Raw genomic sequence first — 26379 nt, 5'->3', positions numbered from 1 at the left:
CAAAGTTAATATAAAAAATACTCCTAAAGTTTTCTGGCCTGGTCTGACCCCCTCCGGAACATCCATCCATCCATCCATCCATCCATCCATCCATCCATCCATCCATTATCTATACACCACTTAATCCTCACTAGGGTCATGGGGGGGTGGAGTCTATCCCAGCTGACTCAGGTGAAGGCAGGGGACACCCTAGACAGGTCACCAGTCTGTCACAGGGCTACATACAGAGACAAACAATCACTCTCACATTCACACCTACGGGCAATTTAGAATGATCAATTAACCTCAGCATATTTTTGGACTGTGGGAGGAAGCCGGAGTACCCGGAGAAAACCCACGCATGCACAGGGAGAACATGCAAACTCCATGCAGAAAGATCCCGGGAAAGCCTGGACGCGAACCAGGGACCTTCTAGCTGCAAGGCGAAAGTGCTAACCACTACACTACTGTGCAGCCCCCCTCCGGAACAACTCCTCAGTAATTCAACAGAGGAGGGAGGGGGTCTGACGGAACAGCCTGCTGGAGCTTCTGCGCATGAGCGGAACCCTTGGCGGCTGTCCGGCAGCAGGTAGAGTTTAGTTCCTCTATTTTTATTTACTTCTGTTGAATTATTTACATTCGAGAGAGTTTACTGACGGCAAAAAGTCACTAAAACACGGAGACGGAACCGAGAAGTCACCGCAAAGCTCTGGGGGTGGAATGGAAACCGGATTTATGGTGTTTTTAGGGAAGTAAATCCAGTTTTATTAGCGGCTGTTGACTTAAGTTTGGAAGTTTGAGGAGGTAAGCTAACTTCTGTTGACCTGATTTACATTAAAACACTCTGTAGTGTCGCTTTTAGCCCGTTTTGTGTGTTTAAAAGTGCTAAAAAGGTGTGTTAAAGTGAGTTAAAGTGTGTTAAAGTGTGCGTCAGTGCAGCGGTGTGTTCCGTCAGATTCAAACAGCTGCTCCAGGAGCCCACAGGTGACACTGTTTCTGTCTTTTTAAACCATTTTTTGCTCCTTTAACGCTAAAAAGTTGTGTGTTTGTGTTTATTACCGGCGTCTCGTGACTCCGAGGGCATCTGTCTGGGAAGAGGTGAGGCGCGCGCGGCTCCGTTCTGTGCGCGTGACGAACCGTTTTTATCCGGTACATCCGAAGCACGTTACACCGTGAAAACACCAAAGTACTGAAATAACTGAAGTACTGGATCAGTCTGAGGAAAAACTACAGGGGAGAAGTATTCTGATGGAGTACTGGAGCAAAAAATACTTTAGTACAAGTCAAAGTGTTGCAGGAAAATCTATATTAAAGTACAAATACAGGAAAGTAAAAATACTTTATTACAAGTAAAAGTCCTGCAGGAAGATTCAGTATTAGTTAAAGTACAAATACAGGAAAGTAAAAATACTTTAGTACAAGTAAAACTCCTAAAAAAAAAAAAATCTAAAGTGAAAGTGCTAATACAAGAAACTAAATGTACTCTGTTGTATGTAAAAGTCCTGAAAACTGCTATTAAAGTACAAATACCATATTAGAAGTAAAAGTTCTGCATGAAAAATCCTACTCAACTTAAGTGCCAATACAGGAAAGTTAAAATAACACACACACACACACACACACACACACACACACACACACACACACACACACACACACACACACACACACAAACTACATTACAAGTAAAAGTCCTGCATGAAAAAAGTAATTTAAATAAAAGTACAGTGAAATTATTCCATTATAAGTAAAGGTCCTGCATGAAAACGTCTATTTAAGTATAAATACTGCATTACAAGTAAAATTTGTAAAAGTGCCAATACAGGAAAGTAAAAATACTCTATTTACAAGTAAAAGTCCTGCAGGAAAAATGCTATTTAAATAAAAGTACCAACACATGAAAGTCAAAGTAAGACCACGCTGGACAAAGAGTGCTCTGTGTAGAGCCAGAAGGATTTTCTGATTAATCAATTAGTGGACTGATTGAATAATTTGATTATCGATTATTAAATATTCGCTGCTTACAGCTTCTCAACTGTGACGTAATATTTCAGACGGAACCTCCTGTAACTGTAGAAATGAGTCCACAGTGACGAAAAATGAGCCACAGTGAGGAAATATTAGCCTAAAGTGAGGGAAAATGAGCCTAAAGTGAGGGAAAAATGAGCCTAAATTGAGGAAAAAGAGCCCACAGTGAGGAAAAATGAGCCCATAGTGAGGAAAAATGAGCCCATATTGAGGAAAAAAGAGCCCACAGTGAGGAAAAATGAGCCCATAGTGAGGAAAAAAGAGCCCACAGTGAGGAAAAATGAGCCCATAGTGAGGAAAAAAGAGCCCACAGTGAGGAAAAATGAGCCCATATTGAGGAAAAAAGAGCCCACAGTGAGGAAAAATGAGCCCATAGTGAGGAAAAAAGAGCCCACAGTGAGGAAAAATGAGCCCACAGTGAGGAAAAATGAGCCCATGGTGAGTAAAAATGAGCTCATGGTGAGTAAAAATGAGCCTAAAGTGAAGAAAATTAGCCTAAAGTGAGAAAAAATTTGCCTTTAGTGAGGTAAAATTAGCCTAAAGTGAGGGAAAATGAGCCTACAGTGAGGGAAAAATGAGCCTAAATTGAGGGAAAAGAGCCCACAGTGAGGAAAAATGAGCCCATAGTGAGGAAAAAAGAGCCCATAGTGAGGAAAAAAGAGCCCATAGTGAGAAAAAATGAGCCCATAGTGAGTAAAAATGAGCCCATAGTGAAGAAAATGAGCCCAAAGTGAGAAAAAAATTTGCCTTTACTGAGGTAAAATTAGCCTAAAGTGAGGAAAAATGAGCTTGAAGTTCGGGAAAATGAGCCTAAAGTGAAGAAAATTAGCCTTAAGTTGGAAAGTAATGGTTTTGTGGAGCTCTGATGTTTATTTTCTAATCGCTGTCTCCTGGAGGTGTTTTGTTGAAGGTTCATTCTAGTAAATGTTCCTCTGCAGACGTTCTCCTGGTTCCTCTGCAGAGATGTCGTCCCCGTGGTGGTGGTGGGATCAGCTGGTCAACAATGGAACCAACCCTCCCAGGTTCTGGGACAACAGCACCTGCTACAACCCGTCTCAGAACACCGTCCTCTCTGGACTCGAGTTTGGAGGAGTTCCCATCGTCCTGCTGCTCGACTTCATCGTCTTCCTGGTACCTTTATTCTAGTTCTGATCACCTAAATGTCTCCTGTGGTGACCTGGAAGACTTTTACTCCAGTAGGATTTTACATGCAGTACTTATCCTTCTAATGGTTTACATCACTGTATTGGTTCACATAAAAGTTCTGCACGTATGTCCTGCTTTAGTGAAAAGTACTACCACAGCAAAGTAAAAATACTGCATTACAAGTAGATGTCCTGCATGAAAAAATTCAACTGAAGTAAAAATGCTTCATTACAAGCAAAGTAATGCATGAAAAATCCCATTGAACTGAAAGTACTGATCAAGCAAAATAAAAGTACTCCATTACAACTAGAAGCCCTGTCCTACTGTAGTAAAAATACTCCATTACAAGTAGAAGCCCTGTCCTACTGTAGTAAAAATACTCCATTACAACTAGAAGCCCTGTCCTACTGTAGTAAAAATACTCTATTACAAGTAGAAGCCCTGTCCTACTGTAGTAAAATTACTCTATTACAAGTAAAGATTCTGCATGAAATATCCTACTGAAGTAGAAATACTCCATCACAACCAGAAGCCCTGCATGAAAAATCCCACTTAAGTAAAAGTACTAACACAGGAAAGTAAAAATACTCCATTACAAGTAAATGTCCTGCATTAAAAAAAAATCCACTGAAGTAAAAATACTTCTTTACAAGTTCTTTTAAAAGTTCTGCATGAAAAATTCTATTTAAATAAAAGTATCATTACAGGAAAATAAAAATACTCCATTACAACTAGAAGCACTGCAAGAAAAATCCTACTGAAATAAAGATACCTTATTGCAACTAAACATTCTGCACAAAAAGTCCTATTTAAGTTAAAATATCATTACAGGAAAGTAAAAATACTCCATTACATGTGAAAGTTCTGCATGAAAAATCCTACTTAGGTAAAAGTACTAACACAGGAGAGTAGAAATACTCTATTACATGTAAAAGTCCTGCATAAAAACTTCTATTGAAGTAAAAGTATCATTACAGGAAAGTAAAAATACTCCATTACAGCTAGAAGCCCTGCAAGAAAAATCCCACTGAAGTAAAAATACTTCATTGCAAGCAAAATAATGCATGAAAAATCCTACTGAAATAAAGATACCTTATTGCAACTAAACATTCTGCACAAAAAGTCCTATTTAAGTTAAAATATCATTACAGGAAAGTAAAAATACTCCATTACAACTAGAAGCCCTGCAAGAAAAATCCCACTGAAGTAAAAATACTCCATTACAACTAGAAGCCCTGCAAGAAAAATCCCACTGAAGTAAAAATACTCCATTACAACTAAAGATTCTGCACGAAAAGTTCAATTTAAGTAAAAGTATTATTACAGGAAAGTAAGAATACTCTGTAATAGTCCTGTACCTGGTACGTTTCTGCATTTATTCTAATCACCTAAATGTCGTCTTTGGTGATGTGAAACACCAAATAATGAAAAAGTAAACCCTAAATTTCCTCTTTTCTTGCCCCCTACAGGTGCTGGTGATCATCTTCTCCATCATCAGGAAGAAGTTCTGGGACTACGGACGTTTAGCTCTGGTGGCCGACAACGAAGGGTCAGTCTGAAGACCAGTTTTTTAGTAGTGTAATTAATAAACTCGATGCAGGTTTTAACGCAGAACTTTTTCAGGTTCACCGAGTCGACGCATCGCCGCTATGGACGCATGTCGTCGGTTCTGTCCAGCGCAGACGACCACGAGTACGAGGAGGTACGTAGAAGAAATCTCTGGAAGCAATGATTAAAACACTGTGAGCACCATTTTCTGCTGGGTGCATCCACATCGAGGTTTAATAGAAGCCACTCTGCTGATTCCAATCTGCAAATTCAATTTACTCATTCAGCGTGTTCAAAACAACCCAAATTAACCAAATTACTGCAAATGTTCCAGGACAGGAAGCAACGAAATTATGTGCAAAATATCGAGACTGGATAAAATTAGCAAAATTTAATTAAAAAACAAAATATGACAGAATGAAACCCAGAGAGCAACTTGTAAAAAAAATGTAAAAATCTATATAGATATTAAAGATGGCCATATTTTCGTCCTTCTCTTGTATTTAGATATCAAAAATGTAGTTTGGTAGATTATCAGTTTAAGCACAAAAAAAGAGCTACCTGGTGTGAATTTTGACATTCTTACAGCTTCAATACATCATACTTCTTCTTTTTGTCTTCTAGAAGGTGCTGTACTCTTTTTCTTTATGATAAACCAGTGGTCTAATAATTATTTCAAAAGTTGTACATGAAGCAAAAATGATTCATTTGGTTCCTTTTAGAGCCCGCCTGATGCTGGATTTTTGGGGCCGAAGTTGATTTTAGGGAGTAAAAAATTCCGATATCTGCTGAAATTTTTACATTTCACAGTCAGGGAGAAAATTGTTCACAGCTGCTCCTATTCAAAGTCTTATTTATTTACACCATACGGAAATATATAGAGGAACGTAAAAAGAAAAATATGGCATAAAAATACGAAGCTAGGTAGAAAAAGTAGAAGCTTAAAATGTGCAAGAAAAACAATGTAAGGGTAGAGTGTAATAAATAGTAATGGAGTTAATATACAAATGTTAAAGGGCAAAGAAGTGTGCTACTTCCAATTATTGATTAATTAATTATTAATTGATTACTGAGGTTGGGGGGGGTCACCAGCTGTCTGTTAAGGAAATTATTTATTATTTGCATCTCTAATCTGTACAAGTGTTCAGGAACTTTCCAGAAAAGTATCTCAATCTAGTTAACAGGTTGCCGCTCTACTCCACACCAGTGTCTGCTCTGCTACATGCGCTGCAGACAGTACTGAGAGGATTGTAAGCACTGGAGCCACTCTGCTGGACAAACTATGTAAAAACACCATTTCTAAATAACTTCTAGCATCTTTATCAGCATTCTATTCATTAAAAACTGCATATAAACTCACACTAACTATAAAATCCCCCTTTTATGACAGACTGACTCAATCAGGTACACTTTAGTAATCATTCTGAACCCCACCTAGCTTGATTTTAAGGCGTGCAGCTCTATTAAGCTGCCTTTAATCTCAGCACAAACTCTTGCACAGACTGCTTACTTAATATTCTTCATCATTCTAATCTTTGTTGTATTTAAGTGTAATTAAATGTCTGCGTTTGTGTTCAGGGATTCTGCTCTTGGCTGCCATACATCCTCAGAATGGAGTAAGTGTTTGTTTGTTTTTGCTGTTTCTTCACTGGTGTCACACCCGGATCTGTTGTCATCTGATTCCTGTTTAAATAGTACTTTCTTTGAATGTGTTTTACAGCGAGGAAAAGATCAAATCCAGGTGTGGCATGGATGCCATCCACTACCTGTCCTTCCAGCGTCATCTGATCTTCCTGCTGGGCGTCATCACGGTCACCTCCTTAGCGATCATACTGCCGGTTAACATGACCGGAGACCTGCTCAGTGGGTTTAAATTCACACCCTACATCCAGAAATACACAATAACCGTGTTTTTAAAGGCTAAACAACTGAAAATAACTCCCTATCTTGCATCGTTTTAGGGCTATTTGATGTACTGATTGCAGGTTAAAATGTGAATCAAGCAGTCAAACCTGATTTTGACAAATGTTGTTTGTTTGTTTCAGGAAATAACACACAGTACTTTGGACAGACGACTCTGGGGAATCTTCCAGTGGGGTAAAAATGTCGTGAAAATTTCACATTTAAGAAGCAGGAATCAGAGAATTTAAGCAGTTTTTCACTTAAGAATGACCAAAAAACTGATTGATCAATTGGTTGTGGAGGCCTCAGTGCATTGGTTGCTTGATCAGGCCTTGGTTGTGTTCCTTGAGGCGTTCCCAAGCAGTTTTTTGCGATGTAGAAGGGTGCATTGTGTTGCTGGGGAATACCGTTGCTTGGTTTCCCCATTAACTATATAGCAGTACTAGTCTTAACTGCATATAAAGATGTCTGAACACTCCATAGCGTCACCTATAGGTTCCTGTCCTCTTAATTCCCCAGTTAATCCAATCATGACCAAAAAGGTGAAGCAGAGTGGACCTAAGAGTCAGAGTGAAGTATGCATAATTTTCCACCTTAATACAATTTAAGCGGGTGACTTATATAAAAATTCACTTCCTGGACAGTTGTCATGAATGGGTAAATTTGCCGTAGAGACCAAAACTGCTTTTGTACGAAGCTGTAAACATGTTTATTTCGGCTGTAAAGTCAGACATTTTAACATGGAGGTCTATGGGGATCGACTCACTTTTGGATGCAGCCTCTAGTGGACATTTGAGGAACTGCAGCTTTTGGCACTTCCAATGTTTCCATCATTTTTTAGCCTCAAAAGTTGCTAATCAGTCTAAAAACAGTCTAAATTCTGTGATTTTAGTTTCTAAAATGTAAATATTTTGTGGTTTCTTCCTCTTCTATGATAGCAAACTGACCATCTTTGGACTTAACAAGACATTTTAGGAGACAGTTTTCACAACCTTTTTACAATTTTCTGACATTTTAAAGAGCAAACAGCTGATTTTGATGATTGATTACTCAATTTGATTTATTTTTCATAAATATAGTCTAATAGTCTAAATTCAGTGATTTTAGCTTCTTAAATGTGAATATTTCCTGGTTTCTTTCCTCTTTGACAGTAAACTGAATACCTTTGGACAAAATAAAACATTTGAGGAGACACTGATCCACATTTTTCACAATTTTCTGACATTTTAAAGACTAAACAACTACCGACTAAACCAGGACATAATTGAGAGACTAATTGACCCACATGTTGTGGATATTTTATAGAAACAGAGCTGTTGTTGTTTAGTTGTGATAAAATTGTGTTATTTCTGCCTGTAGAAATGACCTGCTGTGGCTGCACACGGTGTTTGCAGTTCTTTACTTGTTCCTGACGGTTCTGCTGCTGCAACGTCACACATCGCAGATGAAAGACATGCGCAGAGAAACGGTGAGTTTACGACGACAATAAGTTGTTTGATGCAAAGTTACCATCAACACAAACACTAAACTAAAATACAGTATTCCAGAAAAATACACATTTCCCAGAACATAGCATGTCTAACGCCAAAAACACCAGAGTTCTGTGAAGTTATGGAAGTAACTTCAGGTTTAACTCTGGATTTTAAAGGCTACAGTTGTTGTTTACATCTTACTAGAGTACGTTGCCATGGTAACTTATGCTGAAGATAACACAAGGGTGTCAAACATACGGCCAGTGAGCCAAAACCGGACCATCAAGAGGGTCCAATCCAGCCCACAGGACAACTTTGCAAAGTGTAGAAAAGATGCCCAGTTTTAAGAGCTAATTAAGCAGTGAGTAAACCTACTCAATGTGAAATGCTGCTTCAGACTCTGAAAATGAATCCTTACCATGGAAATATTCACAGATACTGAACTAGGTGCGATATAACGTCAGCCAGCGGCTTCAGTACGACAGAGTTTGGTTTGGTGGAACTCTATTATTCATGCACTGCCACAACTTATGTACATTTTTTATGTATAAATTTATACATTTACAAATCAGGAGGACAAATTAACTCAAAATGACCGCAAAGAGACACCAACGATTGCAAACACACAAAATGGTGTAAAAGAGACCGAAAAACAACCACAATAAGAGACGAAACCCTCAAAGAGACACAAAATTACTGCAAAGATTTTTCATTTTTGTGAGCAGTATAAAGGACACAAAATGACTTCAAATATACACAAAATGAACACAAAGAGACACAAAATGACCACCAACAGATACAAAGAGACACAAAATGACCACAAAGATACACAGAATGAGCACAAAGAGATGGAAGGAGACACAAAATGACCACAAAGAGATGCAAAGAGACACAAAATGACCACAAAGAGGTGCAAAATAACCACAAAGAGATGCAAAATAACCACAAAGAGATGCAAAGACACAGAAATGACCACAAAGAGATGCAAGGAGACACAAAGTGACCACAAAGAGACACTAAGTGACACCTAAGAGATGCATAAAGACACAAAATGACCACAAAGATACATTAAGTGACACCTAAGAGATGCAAAGAGATGCAAAATGACTACAGAGACACAAAAATGACCACAAAGAGATGCAAAATGACCACAAAGAGACACAAAAATGACCACAAAGAGATGCAAAGTCACACAAAATGACGTAAAAGAGACTGAAAAACAACCACAATAAGAGACAAAACCCTCAAAGGACACGAAATACCTGCAAAGATTTTTCATTTTTGTGAGCAGCACAAAGGACCTACATGTGGAATTTCATTACACAATCTTCATATTGACTGAGAATCTTTCATCTCACCCACTTATACATAATTAATATTTTACTCAGATGATACCTTTTAGGAGGCAGAGACAGTTTTCTTCCTGGTTTTGGCTGCAGCAGCGTAACTGGACACCTTGTACTATAGTTATAAATTCCTCATATCGGTTTCAGATTCTAGTTTGTTTTTCTTCTTTTTAGAAATACAGACATCCATGTTTGTGATTGGTCATCCAATTCCTGCGTTTATACCCAGTTTCAGAAACCCAGGTTGTCTTATGGAGTTGATAACCTGCTCTGTGTGGCGACTCGGCCAGTTTTTCGGTTTAGCGAAGCCAGAAAATGAAAATATTCCCTCGCTATGTTGAACTGGAGGCCTGAGAATCCCACAATCCTCTGCATTTTCAGTTTATGTGCACATACTGACAGGAAAAAAAGAACAACTAAAAGGCTTTGTGTTCATTTGAGTTCTTATTCTTTACACTGGATTTGTTAGAGTTGGATTAGAAACATGCTCACCTGTCTGACTCTTGCGTCTCTCCGTAGACCAGAAACACCTTGTTCGTGTGTTCGGTCCCTAAAACAGCGACAGAGGAGGATGTAAAGACTCATTTCTCGTCAGTAAACTGCTCTTTTTTTAAACATTTCAGTCCATTTTGTTGCTCTCAAATACTTGCAAACCTCAGTCTCAGTGCTGTTTCTCCACAGGGAGGCGTATCCCACCTGCCAGGTGTGTGCTGTTACTCTGGCCTACGACGTGGCCAAACTCATGCACCTGGATAAGGAAAGGTAAGAAGGCACTAATTACTGGTTGTGGAATCCACACAGGTCATATAACAGCTCCTCACCTGCAGAGTTGCAATGAAATCTGTACAATTCATTTTTAATAATTTCATTTTCACGTTTGTGCTACAAATAAAAATCCAAACTGACACCAAACTCAGCAGCTTCACTGAGATTTTTCCCTTTTTTTAAATTTTATTTTTTCACCAGAAATTTACTTTATGGTTCAGTCCCACTATTTGGCTTGAATATTTAAATTATTTTCTGATTTTGCACGATTCTTCCAAGAAAATGGCTTTAATTACTATCTTGTTAAGCACATTCGATATTGAGAGATTTTTTGCCTCATTTTTGCTTTTGTTAAGTTAAACCAACTGAAAAATGACCACAAAGAGACACAAAAGTACACAAAATGACTACAAGGTCACACAAAATGACCACAAAGAGATGCAAAGAGACACAAAATGACCACAAAGAGACACAAAATGACCATAAATAGACACAGAGACACAAAATGACTACAAAGAGACACAAAATGACCATAAATAGACACAAAGAGACACAAAATGACCATAAATAGACACAGAGACACAAAATGACTACAAAGAGACACAAAATGACCATAAATAGACACAAAGAGACACAAAATGACCATAAATAGACACCAAGTGATACCTAGAGATGCAAAGAGACACAAAATGACCACAAAGAGACACAAAATTACACAAAATGACCACAAAGAGACACAAAATGACCATAAATAGACACAAAATGACCACAGAGACACCAAGTGATACCTAGAGATGCAAAGAGACACAAAATGATACCTAAGAGATGCAAAGAGACACAAAATGACACCTAAGAGATGCAAAGAGACACAAAATGACCACAGAGAGACAAAAATGACCACAAAGAGATGCAAAGGAACACAGAATATCCCCAAAGATGAAGTTAAACCAACTTCTATGTGCTTTTATTTTGTCCACGCAGGTTGCGAGCCGGTAAAAACCTGCGTTACTACGAGCGGATCCTTGAGAAAACAGAGAAACTAGAGTTGATCAACCCACGTTTGTGTGGTCACCTCTGTTGCTGCACCAACGTTGAAAAGGTGAGATTTGATTCAGATTTCTGGATATTTTAGTTTTTATCTTTTGCTTCCTCCTTTCCTTCAGTGTATTATGAAGCTGCTTTTCTTCCGTTATTTATCTACGCATCATGTGACAAATTGGCAGAATTCCTGCTAGTAGAACATTTCAGATCTCCACAACATCATTCTTCAGGAACAAATGATGTCACTGTTACCTCTGAGTTTATCTGCAGCTGATTTGTCACTGGTTGTAATTCTAGATCCAGATATCTTTAATGCAGGTCAACAGATCTAATTTAACCTTTTTAAATAATTATATGAAATTTGAACTGGTCAGAATGGATCTCAAACTGGAAGTCTGCCTCCTCAGAATGTAATCACAGATATGTGGAGTCAGAGTTTTGATTTGCAGATTTCTAAAGTTAGAAGCTTCGTTGAATGAGAGGAGGCTTGATTTTTACACACAATATGACACTGGAACTGTAACCACATGTAGTAGATGTTTTACCTCAGTGCCAGAGCAGCCTGAGGACGAAGGTTCATGACATTTAACCACAAAGGGACAAAACAACCGCAGACGGACACAGATGACTGCAACGAGGCACAAAATGACCACAAAGAGACACTAGACGACTGCAAAGAGGCACAAAATTACATAGAAGAGACCAAAAACCAACCATGAAGACAGACAAAACCTGCTGAGAGACACAAAATGACTGCAAAGACACAAAACCACTACAAGGAGACACAAAATAACTGGAAATAGACACAAAATGACTTTAAAGAGACACAATCACAACAAGACAGAAAAACAACCATAAGAAGACACAAAACTATGTCATACAGACACAAAATGATGTATAGGAGACAGAAAAACAATCACATAGAGAAATGAAACCCTCAGAGACACAAAACTACCGCAAAAAGATAAAAGCAACTCTAAGGAGACAAATAGACATTGCAAATAGATAGAATAGCAATCAGAAAGAGACAGAAACGACAGAAAATAACGATAAAGAGGGACAGAACCTGCTAATAGACCCAAAGTGATGGTACAGAGATCCAACTGCAAAGAGGCACAAATGATTGCAAAGACACACAAAATGATGTAAGAGAGACTGAAAAACAACCAGACACACAAAATGACTACAAAGACACAAAACAACTACAAAGAAATCCTGCACAGCTGGAAATAAACACAAAATGTCTGTAAAGAGACAAACAATCACAAAGACACAAAACAACGGCCAAAAGAAACAAAAAAAGGATAAAGAGACAGAAAATAACTGCAGAGACAAATAAACCACAAATAGACACAAAACAACTACAAAGAAACACTAAACAACTGTAAATAGACACAAAATGACTGTAAAGGGACACACAGAATCTCAAAAAGACAGAAAAACAACGACAAAGTGACACGCAACAATCAGAAAGAGACACAAAAGGATGGAAAAGAGACACAAACAAGGGTAAAAAGACAAAATAACTGCAGAGACAAATAAGCCACAGACACAAAACGACTGCAAAGAGATACAATCACAAAAAGTCAGAAGAATAACCATACAGAGACACAAAACAATCATAAAGACACAAAATGGCATAAAGGAAGCAGAAAAACAACCATATAGAGACGAAACCTGCTGAGACTCAAAATGACAGCAAGACAAATGTAAATAGACACAAAACCACTGCAGAAAGACACAAACAATCTCAAAAAGACAGATAAACAACCACAAAGACACAAAACGACAGCAAAAAGACACAACAAAAGGAGATGGATGCAAAACGGTGCAGAGACATATAATGACTCTAAGAAGACACAAAGCAACTATAAATAAATCCCCCTGAAAGAGAAACTAAAGCTATGGTTATTAGACAGAAGAGGTGCTACAGTAATGTATGTTATGAGGAAATGAATGTGTTTTTGAACACTAAAGCAGGTAAAGAGCCCAAAAATACCATTATACATCTGTAAATATGCAGAATATGGACTCTTCAAGGAAAACAACAGATGTTGGACTACATGTGTGGCTGCCAGGCTCCAAATGTTACCAAAAAATAAAATCTAAACGTTGTGTTGCTGTCAGGTTGATGCCATCGAGTACTACAGCACCAAAGAGAAGGAGCTGCTGGTGGAGGTGAGGAAACAGGCCGAGGTGGTTCCACAGCACCCTCTAGGGATCGCCTTCATCACCCTACAGAACGAAGCCATGGCCAAGTAGTGAGTATAAACCACTCATCCAGCTGTGGAGTAATCTATTACCACCATTTCCCTTTAATATCTTTGCTCTGACACGAACACCAGACTCAGTGTTTGCTGGAGCGACTATTTCTGGCCCCTTATCTCTGAATTTTACTGTCGCCGCATGACTTTTTACTGGAAACACGCCTCCGGGCATTACGCTGGTTAACATATACCGCTGACAGCTTTCATTTCTGCCCGGCAGCATTTTAAAAGACTTCAACGCTCTGGAATGCGGTGGCGCGAGCTGCTGCTGCGGGAGGGAACCTCAACCTTCCACCAACAGCAAAGCTCTGAGGGTGAACAAGTGGCGGGTCAGCTTCGCTCCTCATCCCAGAAACGTGTACTGGTAAGATCGGAAACAGCAGCAGCAGCACGTGCACGTCATACGGATTTATAATGAGACTGGTGCCAGCAGGGCTCCTCAGTGATTCAATATTAACATCAAGTGGTTTCATTTTAGTGGAATCATATGCAGGATTTGTGAATGATTCCAATTAAACTGCATTTTTTTTTAACTTTTTTTGTGTGTATGATGTAGCACAAAATAAGCGGATTATTGTCCTAAAATATTAATCACAGTCACGATTTTGGCTTCCCGCAATTGAATAAACATGACCAACATTTTTGACATTTAAAAAGAGCCTCACTTTGGTGCAACTTGGATGAATTTGACTTTAAAACACTTTCTTTCAAACTATTTTTTGGTCTTAGCTGCTGCATTAACTGATGGAGACTAGAAGCTTCTCTGTGCACAGCCTCATATCTACTGATGCCTGCGAAGCGTTTAGGGAACACCAGTAAATTATAGCATCTATTAATGAGCAAATGTTCAGCACATTAGTTTTAGTCTTTTTTGGTGAAAATATGCATTTGTGTCAGTCAAATGGTATTTTTATTAGTTTCATTTTATACCTTTAGTGTGTAACTGTCCTGTTGTTTTCTGTTTTGTCCTCTACAGGGAAAATCTCTCCGTAAGTGGTTTTTCCTGGTACATACGCTACTTGATGCTAAACTTCTTCGTGGTCTTAGTGCTCACCTTCCTCACGACTCCCACCATCATCATCAACACCATGGACAGGTTTAACGTGACGAAGCCCATCACCTTCCTCAATGTGAGGCCCACACATGCACGAATACAGACCCTGTTAAAAGATTTACCTTTGGAAGTTTTCCCCTTTTTGGCTTTTCAACATTGAATCATGATGCTGCCACCACCGTGCTTCACATCATGATGCTGCCACCACCGTGCTTCACGTCATGATGCTGCCACCACCGTGCTTCACGTCATGATGCTGCCACCACCATGCTTCACATCATGATGCTGCCACCACCATGCTTCATATCATGATGCTACCACCACCATGCTTCACGTCATGATGCTGCCACCACCATGCTTCACAGTGGGAATGGCGCCAAGTTTGATGTCCATCAAATATATCATCTAGTCTGATGGACAACAAGCTCCATCCTGGTCTCCTCAGACCAAAGAACCTTCTTCCAGGTGTCTTCAGAGTCTCCACATGTCTTCTGGTGAACTCTAGTCCAGATTTAGTTGGAGCTTTTTTCCAACAGTGTCTCTTTGTCTCCCTGAAGCTTTGGCTGGTGAAGAACAGACAACAGTTGTTGTATGAACAGTCTCTAACATCTCAGCTGCTGAAGCTTGGAACTCCTTCAGAGGAGTCATAGGTGTCCGTGGTTTGCAAATTCTTGTCAAAAAGTGTCATTTATTTGACCGGGATTCAGTGTTGAAAAGTAATAAAAGGAGAGAACTTCCACAGGGGGTTGAAACCTCTCATGGGAACCGTAAATATCACAGTTTTGTTTTCAGAGCTACAGATCTTCATGTTGCTTTGCTTTTATCTCCAGAGTCCCATCATCAGCCAGTTCTTCCCCACGCTGCTGCTGTGGTCCTTCTCTGCCCTGCTGCCCACTATAGTGTATTATTCTACCCTGGGAGAGGCTCATTGGAGCAGGTAACACAAAAATACACAACTCTAGACTGATTAGTTTCTGTCACTGGAGGTAAATAGTTTATTCTGCTGCCATCTCAGGTCCAGCGAGCAGCTGAGCATGATGCGAAAGTTGTATTTCTTCCTGCTCTTCATGGTGCTGATCCTCCCCTCGCTGGGACTCACCAGGTAATTTGTATTCCTATCAGCGTGAACAAACAGCTGACCCACAATCTAAAGAGATACTCTAGTAATCAGAGACTTTCCTGCACAAACTACACACTGCAGTCAGTCAGGAAATGATTAACAGTAATGTCTATTATACATTAGAAGTCCCTCATTTCCTGCTGTATCTGACATACATCTGGATTTTCCTTACATGAAGGAATTTGTGGTGCCTCCCAGAACAGTTTACCTTGCACCAAAGGCAAATCACCAACACTATTTACTTACTTCTTTACACTTTTTTCTTGACTTTTATTACTTCTGTGCCATTTCTTTGCCTTTGCTGATTGCTAAAATCCCATTGTATGTCAGATACAGTCAGAAATGGGAACTTAAACACTTCAACCCAGGTGCTATCACCTGGGTGAAGTCATATTTTTTTGCAGAAATAAATCTTTTAAGTCCCTGTTGGTTTGTTCATGCAGTGTCACTGTAACTGGATTCAAGAAAGACTTCTTTTGAAAATTTTCCTTTTTTTCCCCCTTTTAGTCTTGCTGTCTTTTTCCGCTGGCTGTTTGACAGAAAGTTTCTCACTGATGGAAAACTGAGATTTGAGTAAGTAGTCCAACTTTTTTTTTTTAAGAGAAGATTATCTAAATAATTTGAATTTACAAGAAGTACATCATAGTAAGAAGAACTGTTTTCAGGTTTCTACATTTTAGTGTTGCATACATTGTTTAAGAGTATAAACTGATCTGCTTCATCATTAAAACCACTAGCAGATGATGTTAATAACATTATTTACCTGGTTACCGTGACAGCAGTCAGTAGGTGGGATAAATCAGGCACCAGGAGAACAGTCAGGTGTTAAAGCAGTAAAAAAAAATGTGCAATGTGAGTAATGTATTTTCACGGGGATAGACTTCAGTCCAATGTTACCCTCTACAAGAATATTGTGACACAAAATTACAGAAACTGACTACAAAGAGGCACAAATTGACCACACGAAAACCCAAAAGAGATACAGAATGACCACAAAGACGTGCAAAATGACCACAAAGGGAAGCCAAATGTCCACAAAGAGACGCAAAATGACACTAAGGAGACACAAAATGACCACAAAGAGAGGCAAAATGAGAGCAAAGAAACAAAAAATGACACAAATCAACCACAAAAAGAAATTAAATGACCACAAAAAGACACAACAACCACAACCAGACATTAAATGACCACAAAAGATACAAAATGACCACAAGGAGATGTAAAATGACCACAAAGAGATGTTAAATGACCACAAAAAGACACAAAACTACACTATGGCGACACAAAATGACCAGAAAGAGACACAAAATGACCACCAAGACAATCAAAATGACACAAAACAACCACAAGCAGACATTAAATGACCACAAAAAACACAAAACGACACTAAGGAGACAAAAACTGACCACAAAGAGACACAAAACCACACTATGAAGATGCAAAAGGACCACAAAGAGATGCAAAATGGCGCAAAACAACCAGAAAGACACACAAAACAACTACAAAGTGACCACAAAGTGGCACCAAATGACACCACATCATTTGAGGAACATGAAGAAAAGTTTGGTGTTTTCGTACTTTTCAACTTCCACGACTCAAATGACCTTCAGAGTCCGTGGAATCATCGACCAATTAGAGAGGAGGATCTACACAAAGTCAGTCGGCTGGTTTTAATGTTGTGGCTGATCAGTGTAGTTTCATATTTCACAGTGTGTCACACAAACAACATAAAAAATGAAACTATTCTGACATTTCTTTCTCTTTTAATTCTGCATCAGTTCAACACTTGTCCTCTTTTCTTTCTCTTGGTTTTTCTGTCTTTCCTTACACCAGGTGTGTGTTTTTACCTGACCAAGGAGCTTTTTTCGTCAACTACGTGATCGCAGCGGCTCTGGTGGGCTCTGGGATGGAGTTGCTGCGGTTGCCAGGGCTACTGCTGTACGCCATCCGTATGACGCTCGCTCGCTCTGCTGCAGAGAGAAAATACGTCAAACAGGTTTGTAACCGCATCAGCTGCTGCACAGGGTCACAAGTAATCTGTTCAGACATGATTTGGTGTCCTTTGTCAACTTTACTCTGTTAGAAATGTTGTGTTTTATAGCCAAGGAGCCACAAAAGAGCTACTGTAGCACAAACTGCTGAAAACCTTAATGATGTTCTGATAGAAAGAAGTCAGAACACTGACCCTAAAGAGACACAAAATGACCACAGAGACACACAAATGACATCAAAGACATAAAAAAATGACACCAAAGACACACAAACCACTGCAAAGAAACATAAAGCAACTGCAGCACTTGTAATGGAAATATGCTACCATTAGGAGGGCTAAGGGCTAGGCTGTGGAAAAGGTTCAGCTCTGGGAGCTGTGTGAAGATTAACGAACACAAGACACAAAAATTATGTTACTGGTAATGTAATAAAAATAATCAACAGAAAATACTTGACTGTATCACGGTAGAACAATGATCAAAATAATAAATTAAAACAATAACAAAATCTGAAAAACCAAACCTTCAGCTGTCATTCAAGCAATTCAATCATAATCCAGCAGCTTCACTTTAAACAATTTAAAGTGAATATGTGCAATGGTTCAATGTCAATAACACAACGACAGTTCTAGATTCAGGTGAATGTGGTTCCACTGTTGCTAATGGTGTTAATCAAAGTAATTCATCCATGAAACCAGTCCATGAACAAATCCTAACAACAAGTCCTAACAAGTCTAAACAGGGTGAAACAATCTAAACAAGTCCTACCACACCACTGGGGAAGGGATGAAGCTGTGAGGCTTGAGGCCTGCCAATGAGTGGGGGGTGAAGGGGTGAATCTTTTCAGACTCTTCCACTTCTTTCCAGGGACTCACCATCAGTTCAATCATCCATAGGAGCCTCACCTGTTCAGCAAAATGTTTGGTTTATGTTGGTGGCATCCAGAAGTCCAAGAGCTGGTTGTGGAGCTGAAGGCCTGTTAGCATTAGCATTAGCATGAGTATTAGCATGACACCAACAGCTTCAACTTGCTTCACATGAATTTTAACTCACTTTCTTTGATGCTGTGATTTCCAAGATTCCAGGCAGTGAAAGTGAATGTGTTTCCAGAGATGAGTGAATGTGGGGTGAACCTGCTGTTCAAGTGACTGAGTGAATCTGGATGTGCTTCAAACAAAGGAATGGGTGGATTCCAGGTGGGAGAGAGACTGCAGGTGATTGGCTCAGGTGTAGTGAGTGACAGTGAGGAGGTCCAATACTGTGGAAGTGACTGATTGTGACTGATTGCAGTTTTCTGTTCATGTTGGGATTCTTGATGGCCAACAATGAACTATTGCAGAGTGAACAACTATTGCAGAGTGAACAACTATTGCAGAGTGAACTATTGCAGAGTGAACAACTATTGCAGAGTGAACTATTGCAGAGTGAACTATTGCAGAGTGAACAACTATTGCAGAGTGAACTATTGCAGAGTGAAGAACTATTGCAGAGTGAACTATTGCAGAGTGAACTATTGCAGAGTGAACTATTGCAGAGTGAACAACTATTGCAGAGTGAACTATTGCAGAGTGAAGAACTATTGCAGAGTGAACTATTGCAGAGTGAACTATTGCAGTGAACTATTGCAGAGTGAACAACTATTGCAGAGTGAACAACTATTGCAGAGTGAACTATGGCAGAGTGAACTATTGCAGAGTGAACTATTGCAGAGTGAACAACTATTGCAGAGTGAACTATTGCAGAGTGAACTATTGCAGAGTGAACAACTATTGCAGAGTGAACAACTATTGCAGAGTGAACAACTATTGCAGAGTGAACTATTGCAGAGTGAACAACTATTGCAGAGTGAACTATTGCAGAGTGAACAACTATTGCAGAGTGAACAACTATTGCAGAGTGAACAACTATTGCAGAGTGAAGAACTATTGCAGAGTGAACTATTGCAGAGTGAAGAACTATTGCAGAGTGAACTATTGCAGAGTGAACTATTGCAGAGTGAAGAACTATTGCAGAGTGAACTATTGCAGAGTGAACTATTGCAGAGTGAACTATTGCAGAGTGAACTATTGCAGAGTGAACAACTATTGCAGAGTGAACAACTATTGCAGAGTGAACAACTATTGCAGAGTGAACAACTATTGCAGAGTGAGTGCTACACAGTGCAAAGCAATCACAAAGGGGGCACAAAATGACACAAAATGACACTAAAAAGATGCAAAATTACACCAGAGGCACAAAACAACTGCAAAGACACAAAAATAACAAAAGATAACTTCAAAAAGACATAAAATGACAACAAAGGCACACAAATGACACCAAAGATCCACAAAACTACTGCAAAGAAACATGAATCAACACAAAAAGATCCCAAAGAGGCACAAAATGAAACCAAAAAGACGCAAAATGACCACAAAGAGACACACAATGACCATAAAGAAACACAAAATAAGGTCAAAAACATATAAAATGACACAAAAAAGACACAAATTGACCTCAAAAAGACACAAAATTACACCAGAGACATGAAATTACCACAAAAAGGACAAAATAACAGTGAAGAAACATAAATTGACACAAATTGGTCCCAAAGAGACAAAAAATGACCTCAAAGAGGCACAAAATTACACAAAATGACCACAGGGAGGCACAAAATTGCACCAAAGATACACAAAACCACTGTGAAGAAGCATAAATCAACAAAAATGACCACAAAAAGATGCAAAATTACATAAAAGAGATACAAAACCAGTGCAAAGAAAATGGCAAAAAAATCACTTCAAAGAGACATGAAGCGTCACCAGAGACACGTGAGTCAGCCTGTTGTATTTTATAGAAATATATGACGTCCTGCTGACTGAACTGCTTTATTTCATGACTTTACTCAGTAGAACGTTGAACATTCAGTTGCTTCCTGTCTCACCGTTGTCTCCAGAACCAGGCCTATGAGTTTGAATATGGAGCGATGTACGGCTGGACTCTGTGTGTTTTCACCGTCATCATGGCCTACAGCATCATCTGTCCCATCATCGTACCTTTTGGTGAGTACTCAGAGGCCTGATCTTCTGCTGTAGTCTGGTGTTTGTATTTACCTCCTCTGCCTCCTCCAGGTCTGCTGTACATGCTGCTCAAACACCTGGTGGACAGACACAACCTGTACTTCGCCTACCTGCCGACCCGCCTCAACCGTCAGGTCCATCTGGGAGCCGTCAACCAGGCTCTGGCTGCACCCATCATCTGCCTCATCTGGCTCTACTTCTTCTCCGTCCTCAGAGCAGGTCAGGAACAGCAACAGAAAGAGCACCAGTGTTGAAATGGTCATACGTGGGAAAAGATTTTCTAAATGAATCAATTCAACAACACCAGATGAAATAATAAAAGAACCAAAAAGGCCACCTGGAAGAAAGGAAAAATAACAAGTGGGATAAAAAAATAGAGGGTAAAACCGTAAATACAAGGCTAGAAGTAATAATAGTAAATAAATATGTCAATAAGTACAGCAATAAAGTATAAAAGAGAAGGAATAAAATAAATACATAAAGAAGTACATAATAAAGTATTGAAGAAAATAAACAATAAAAAAACTATATGATAAATACGTAAAGTACATAAAGTATAAATAAAAAAAAACAAATAAAAATATTAAGTGTGTCAGTATATAGGCATTGAAGCTCACTTATTGTTATTCTTCGGGTTTATTAGCGCAATTTTTTCTGCATAACTCGTCCTACAGTTTTGAGAAAACTCAAATTATATATTAGAACGTACAGTTAAATCAAGAAAGCTATGCTGTGATTTTTCGTAGCGATTCAATGTACGTTTTTTAGGAAATTCATAAAAAACTCCGTTAAAATTCCCCACTGAAATGAATGGGAAGCCAGTGGAACAACTCTGATCTCTGGAGCCCTGTAGCTCAGACAGATTTTACCATAGAAACTTCATTCAAAGCTTGAAGAAATCACAAGGTTTTGTATGTTATTTGTCTATATTTGTGTTTTTAAATTTTCCTTCAGGATTCTGGAGGTCCACGTCTCTGTTCACTCTGGTGGTTCTCTGCATCACCGTGTTTTTCTGCCTCGGCTACACCTGCTTCGGACACTTTAAATACCTCAGTCCTCACAACTACGCCGTGAGTTTGTCCTCCTCATGTTTTACTGTTATTCTCCGCCGTCTTTCATCTGTTCTGGTTTTAATGTTTGTGTTCTGATCCAGGTCAAAGAGGAGGACGAGGATAAAGGAGAAGGAGTGGAAGAAAACTCCACGGTGCTGTACCTCTTCTTTTTTCTGTTTGTCCTTTTTCTTACGTTAGGCATTAACGAAGTAATAACATAATGAACGTTTACTTTGGCTTCAGCTGCCACACAAAAATGTAAATACAGTAAAATAACACGACTAATAGAAAACAGAAGATAAGTGTTTGTTTTCTCCTTTTCACGCCGTGAACTTTGGGCCTTCTGGGTCATTTTTCTAGGTCATATTGGAGGCACATTTACTGGACTTTTATCTCTAACACAAACTGTACTGCAGAAAATAAAACACAAAAATGGATTTTAAAAAATACACTTAACCCTCCGGACCACCAAAGTCCACTAGTGGGTTTGAAAAGCAAGTTATCTGCAAAATGAATTAATAAATCACCAAAATTAGAGCATTTATCAGAGCTTAAAAGTGTAAAAGCAGAACTATTTGTTGAATTATCATAATTCCGACGACCCCTGAACCAATCACACGTGACATACAGTTCTGTTGGGAAAATTAATCAAATATCAGCTTAAAAATCGCAATTTTTCATCAAAATCATATTAATCTACACGTCTCTTTCGCCATAAATAAACCATTTGCAGTTGTCAGATTCTGTAAAAAGCTAAAAATTCCTACCAGTTTGGTGAAACTGCAGTTATTAGTGACTCAGCTGTGACCGACAGTCGAGTTCTCGGCTGAACTGCAGGCAGTGTGAGGTTGTTTAGGACCTCAAAAATGCATTTCTTTTATGGGAAGAAAAGTGTTTGGACCCTAATAAAAGGATTCAATTTTATTCTATATCCGTTCTGGAGCTTCATCTTTTCTTCATCTGAAGCATTTCTTTCTATTAAAATCTCCTCCTTTTTACCGTCTGTTTCCAGGTTTACCTCCCCAGAGTCCTGAATCCTAAATCCCCCGTCGACAGCCCTCAGAGGTCCAAACCTCAGCAGTCTTACGGTTCTACGGATGAAATTCCGGCTCCTGAACCCAGTCCGGTGGAGGAAGACGCTTCGGAAGCTTGAATTATTCTGTTTCGGCTCCTGACTTTGTAAAAAGAAAAAAAAATAGAGTTTGAACGCCGGTTTCCTCAGACCGGCTTAACTTTTATATCTGCCACGACATTAAAACCACTGAAGGGAACATCTGGAGAAGTTTGGTCCTTTGACACAACTAGAAAAACTGCTGGAGGAACGCGACCAAGAGCCCCAAACTGTTGATTGATGACCTCCAGACTTCCCAAATTCAATCTTCACCACAGGAACCAAAGGATCCACTGCCAACCTCCTTCTCCAGAGGTTCCATCTTTGTGATTCGGAGGTCTTTTAACGGTACAAAAAAGTCCTGAAACCCACATTTTGGTGTAAAATCCGACCATTTCGACCTCACTGATGACCCCGACCGCCCCAAAACGAACAGCTACTGGACTTAACTCCAGTTCTAGGTAGGAAATAGAACAATGGAGGTTTGTTTTGTTGACAAAAATGTTGAATTTTCCATTTTTCAAACACGGATCCTGGACCAGGACAAAGGAAAATAACTTTAACCAACCAGCGTCAGGACCTGAACAGGAGTTATTCAGGACCGAAACACTGGAAACTTCGCTAAAAGAGGTTCTAGTAGACGGTTCTTGAAGTCGGAACATGCAGAAGTAAACAACCCAACATCAGGCCGGTGGTTTTAATGTTGTGGCTCTGCGGTTTAAGAGCAAGAAGACAAACAGAAGGTTTATTTGGTAATCGGTGAATCATTTTTGCACTAGCGGAGCTTGAAATAAATCTGCTGTGAAGGACCAATTCACCAATTCTCACCTTTGAAATGAAGCCATGTGGAAGCTGATAATGAAGCCCACAGATACCAAAGAGGTGGAAACGTCTGCTGAAGGAAGACCTTGACGTATTTCTGTTGTTTACCAAAAAAAGAGCTTTTTGTAATTTAATTTAATAATATTAATTTCTATCAGTATTGAAGGAGCTTTGCAACCAAAAGAAGTTTCATTGTTTTTTGGGGTTGGATGACGACAGAATGTTTAAAGAGGTCAACTTTTATGTAACTTTGCAGCGTTTTTATGTTTAAATGTACAATTAACGAGGAACTAAATGCTGAAGGACTCTTTGTTTGTTGTTTGACCAATCAGATTGTGTAAAAAAAAACTAAAAGTTGGGGATTTTAGCTGCAACTGAGAAGCTAAAAAACTGTTTAAAAAGATCTGCTGTTGGTTTCACAGACATGTGTTTTGTTTTTTTGTATGTGTTTTTCAAAAAAATTGCCAAAATTATACCATTTTTCAGATCCAGAATCTGTAAAAACAAAAAAAATCACTGGATTTCCAGCTCTCCAATGGTCCCTGAACTAAACGTGTAATGTTTAGTTTCAAGAAAATTAACCAAATTTAGGCCTTAAATTTTTACATTTCTATCAAATTCACTGAATTCTATACTATTCCTTTAATAAGCCTCCAAAAAACAACCATTTGCACCAACCAGATTCTGTAAAAAACAACTTTTTTAGGTCTGCTTTGTATTTTTTCTAGATGTTTTTTTTTTTAAAGGGCAAAATTTCACCATTTATCAGGGCCAGAAACTGTAAAATCAAAAGAAATATTGGAAGTTTAGCTTTCCGATGGTTCCTAAACTAAACATGTGATGTTTAGTTTCATCAGGAAAATTAACCAAACTTAAGCTTAAAGTTTTTATATTCACTTAATTCGATACGACTCCTTTCAAAATCCTCTAAATAGAAACCATTTGCAGTAATAAGATTCTTCAACAAAGTAAAAATTTCAAGCTTTTTGGTGCAACTGAGAAGTTAAAACAACAAAAAACTTTTTAAAAAATCGGTTTTAATTGTAAAAACAGAAAAATCTAGATTTCCAACTCTCCGATGGTCCCTGAACTAAACGTGTGTGACATGCAGTTTCATCAGGAAATTATAATTTTATTATTTAATATTATTAATTTCTATCAGTATTTAAGGAGCTCTGCAGCTTAATTTTAATGTTTTTTCGGGGTCTAAAGAGGTCAACTTTTATGCGATTTTGCAGCTTTTTTATGTTTAAATGTGGAATTATTAACGAGGAACTAAATGTTAAAAGACTTGGTTCATTGTTTGACTTTTGTCAGGTTTGTATTAAAGAGTCTCGTGCAGTTTTGAACTCCTCCAGACTGGTTGTTGTGTTGTTGTGACGGCGTCTGGTCGTTGGGGGGCGCTGTTGAGCTGCAGAGGGACGAGTCTAACCTCTGGAATATTCACAAAGCTGCAGAAAGGAACCTGAGGATTTCTAAGTGATCCTGACACTGGAATGAGCCTCTCCACCGGCGACTCCTCCTCCTCACCTGATCCTCTTACTGCCTCCTTTTGTTGCCCTCCTGCCCTTTCTCACCACGCTCCCTGCCCCGGCTCTGGAACACCAAAATAAGGAGTTAGTTAAATGTGGGTAATGAAGGGTTCGCTGACGGAACCTCTCAGTTCCACAAACCGGTTCAGGAACAGTGACTGCTGGAGGACGGCGTTAACAAAACAACTTCAGGCTTTAGACCAACACGCTTCACACACTGCCACTTCTCTGACATGTAGTTACATTTTGTAGCTTTTTGTGTCATTTTTGCGTCTTTTTGTGTCATTTTTGTGTCTTTTTGTGTCATTTTTGCATCTGTTTGTGTAATTTTTGCTTCTTTTAGTGTCATTTTTGCATCTTTTTGTGTCATTTTTACACTCTTGTTATTTTTCTTCAGACTCACTTTTCCATTCAAATGTGAACATTTTCACTGAGAGGCCTCAGATACTAATGACTTGCATGCAGAATTTTCATCAAATTTAGTCAAAAAATTTACTTTTTTGATTTTCAGAGCTGCATACATGTAAAATCTGACTTTTTTTTTTACCACTAATGTCACAAAAATCACAAAACAGTATTATTTTATCGTGTGCATGAGATCAATCATCTGAACTCCGCTGGCAGATTTGAAAAGGCATATTATCTTTTTTAAAAAATGGACAAAATTAAACCATCTATCAGAGCCAGAAACTGTCAAATCAGCTCTCCAGTGGTCCCTGAACTAAACGTGTGAGAAATCTAATCATCAGACAGAGTTTAGCTGACTTCCCACTAATAACTTTCAGATTTTCTTGTGTGGTTTCAGGATGAGCTCTTCGTTCTTCTTATTCTGTCTGATCTTCGTGAACAGACGAGGTTCGGTCTCTGCTTTGCTTCTTGGTTACGTAACGTTGAGGCTGCAGGAGAAGCAGCTGCTTCCAGAACCACAGAGTTTCCAGAAACCGCTCATCAAACATCGACTGCTTCTGCTTCTGGTTCTGGTTCTGGTTCTGGTTCTGGTTCTGGTTCCGCCCTCATGGATTCATCCAGCTCCATCTGAGCTGGTAATCCATCATCTTCCTCCTGCTCCAACTGATTCATACCTGAGGAGAGATTTTTAATGTAGCGTGAAGCCATTTTAAAGTTTTATTTCCATGTAATCCTCTGA

At 38.9% G+C, this 26379-nt stretch overlaps 1 protein-coding gene and 1 long non-coding RNA gene across 4 annotated transcripts; one reads left to right on the top strand and one right to left on the bottom strand.

Moving 5' to 3' along the window:
- The first annotated feature begins 283 nt into the window (after positions 1 to 283).
- On the top strand, positions 284 to 25049 carry tmem63a (transmembrane protein 63A). 3 transcript variants are annotated; one of them, XM_055016044.1, is made up of 23 exons: positions 284 to 568; positions 2946 to 3138; positions 4623 to 4702; positions 4777 to 4855; positions 6280 to 6317; positions 6422 to 6564; positions 6747 to 6798; positions 7963 to 8071; positions 9941 to 10011; positions 10103 to 10183; positions 11168 to 11285; positions 13355 to 13488; positions 13715 to 13858; positions 14471 to 14624; positions 15379 to 15485; positions 15564 to 15650; positions 16176 to 16241; positions 17502 to 17664; positions 20592 to 20697; positions 20767 to 20934; positions 21670 to 21785; positions 21869 to 21919; positions 22780 to 25049. In XM_055016044.1, exons 2-23 carry the CDS (start codon positions 2971 to 2973, stop codon positions 22918 to 22920), a joined length of 2376 nt encoding a protein of 791 aa, XP_054872019.1. In that variant the 5' UTR covers positions 284 to 568; positions 2946 to 2970; the 3' UTR covers positions 22921 to 25049. The 3 variants fall into 3 exon arrangements, with proteins under 3 accessions (XP_054872019.1, XP_054872018.1, XP_054872017.1); XM_055016043.1 differs by having other exon boundaries at positions 543 to 783; positions 2969 to 3138; XM_055016042.1 differs by having other exon boundaries at positions 543 to 783.
- Positions 8928 to 18956, bottom strand: LOC118469386 (uncharacterized). The gene is made up of 5 exons (XR_008603552.1): positions 18713 to 18956; positions 18428 to 18635; positions 17516 to 17638; positions 10076 to 10169; positions 8928 to 9971 (listed from the first exon to the last, which is right to left on the bottom strand). It is a non-coding gene; the product is annotated as an uncharacterized LOC118469386 (long non-coding RNA).
- Positions 25050 to 26379: the final 1330 nt, after the last annotated feature.

This window comes from Amphiprion ocellaris, chromosome 12 (assembly GCF_022539595.1).
Source record: "Amphiprion ocellaris isolate individual 3 ecotype Okinawa chromosome 12, ASM2253959v1, whole genome shotgun sequence".
NCBI lineage: Eukaryota > Metazoa > Chordata > Actinopteri > Pomacentridae > Amphiprion > Amphiprion ocellaris.
The sequence above is the reverse complement of the archived record's forward strand: the minus strand, read 5'-3'. Positions and strand labels throughout refer to the sequence as shown.

Bases quoted from the DNA above. Each gene is read 5' to 3' on its own strand.
- tmem63a (XM_055016044.1), top strand. From the start codon at position 2,971: ATGTCGTCCCCGTGGTGGTGGTGGGATCAGCTGGTCAACAATGGAACC. The intron at 6,565-6,746 runs GTGGGTTTAAAT...TGTTTGTTTCAG, and splicing joins CATGACCGGAGACCTGCTCA to GAAATAACACACAGTACTTT. The intron at 14,625-15,378 runs GTGAGGCCCACA...TTTTATCTCCAG, and splicing joins AGCCCATCACCTTCCTCAAT to AGTCCCATCATCAGCCAGTT.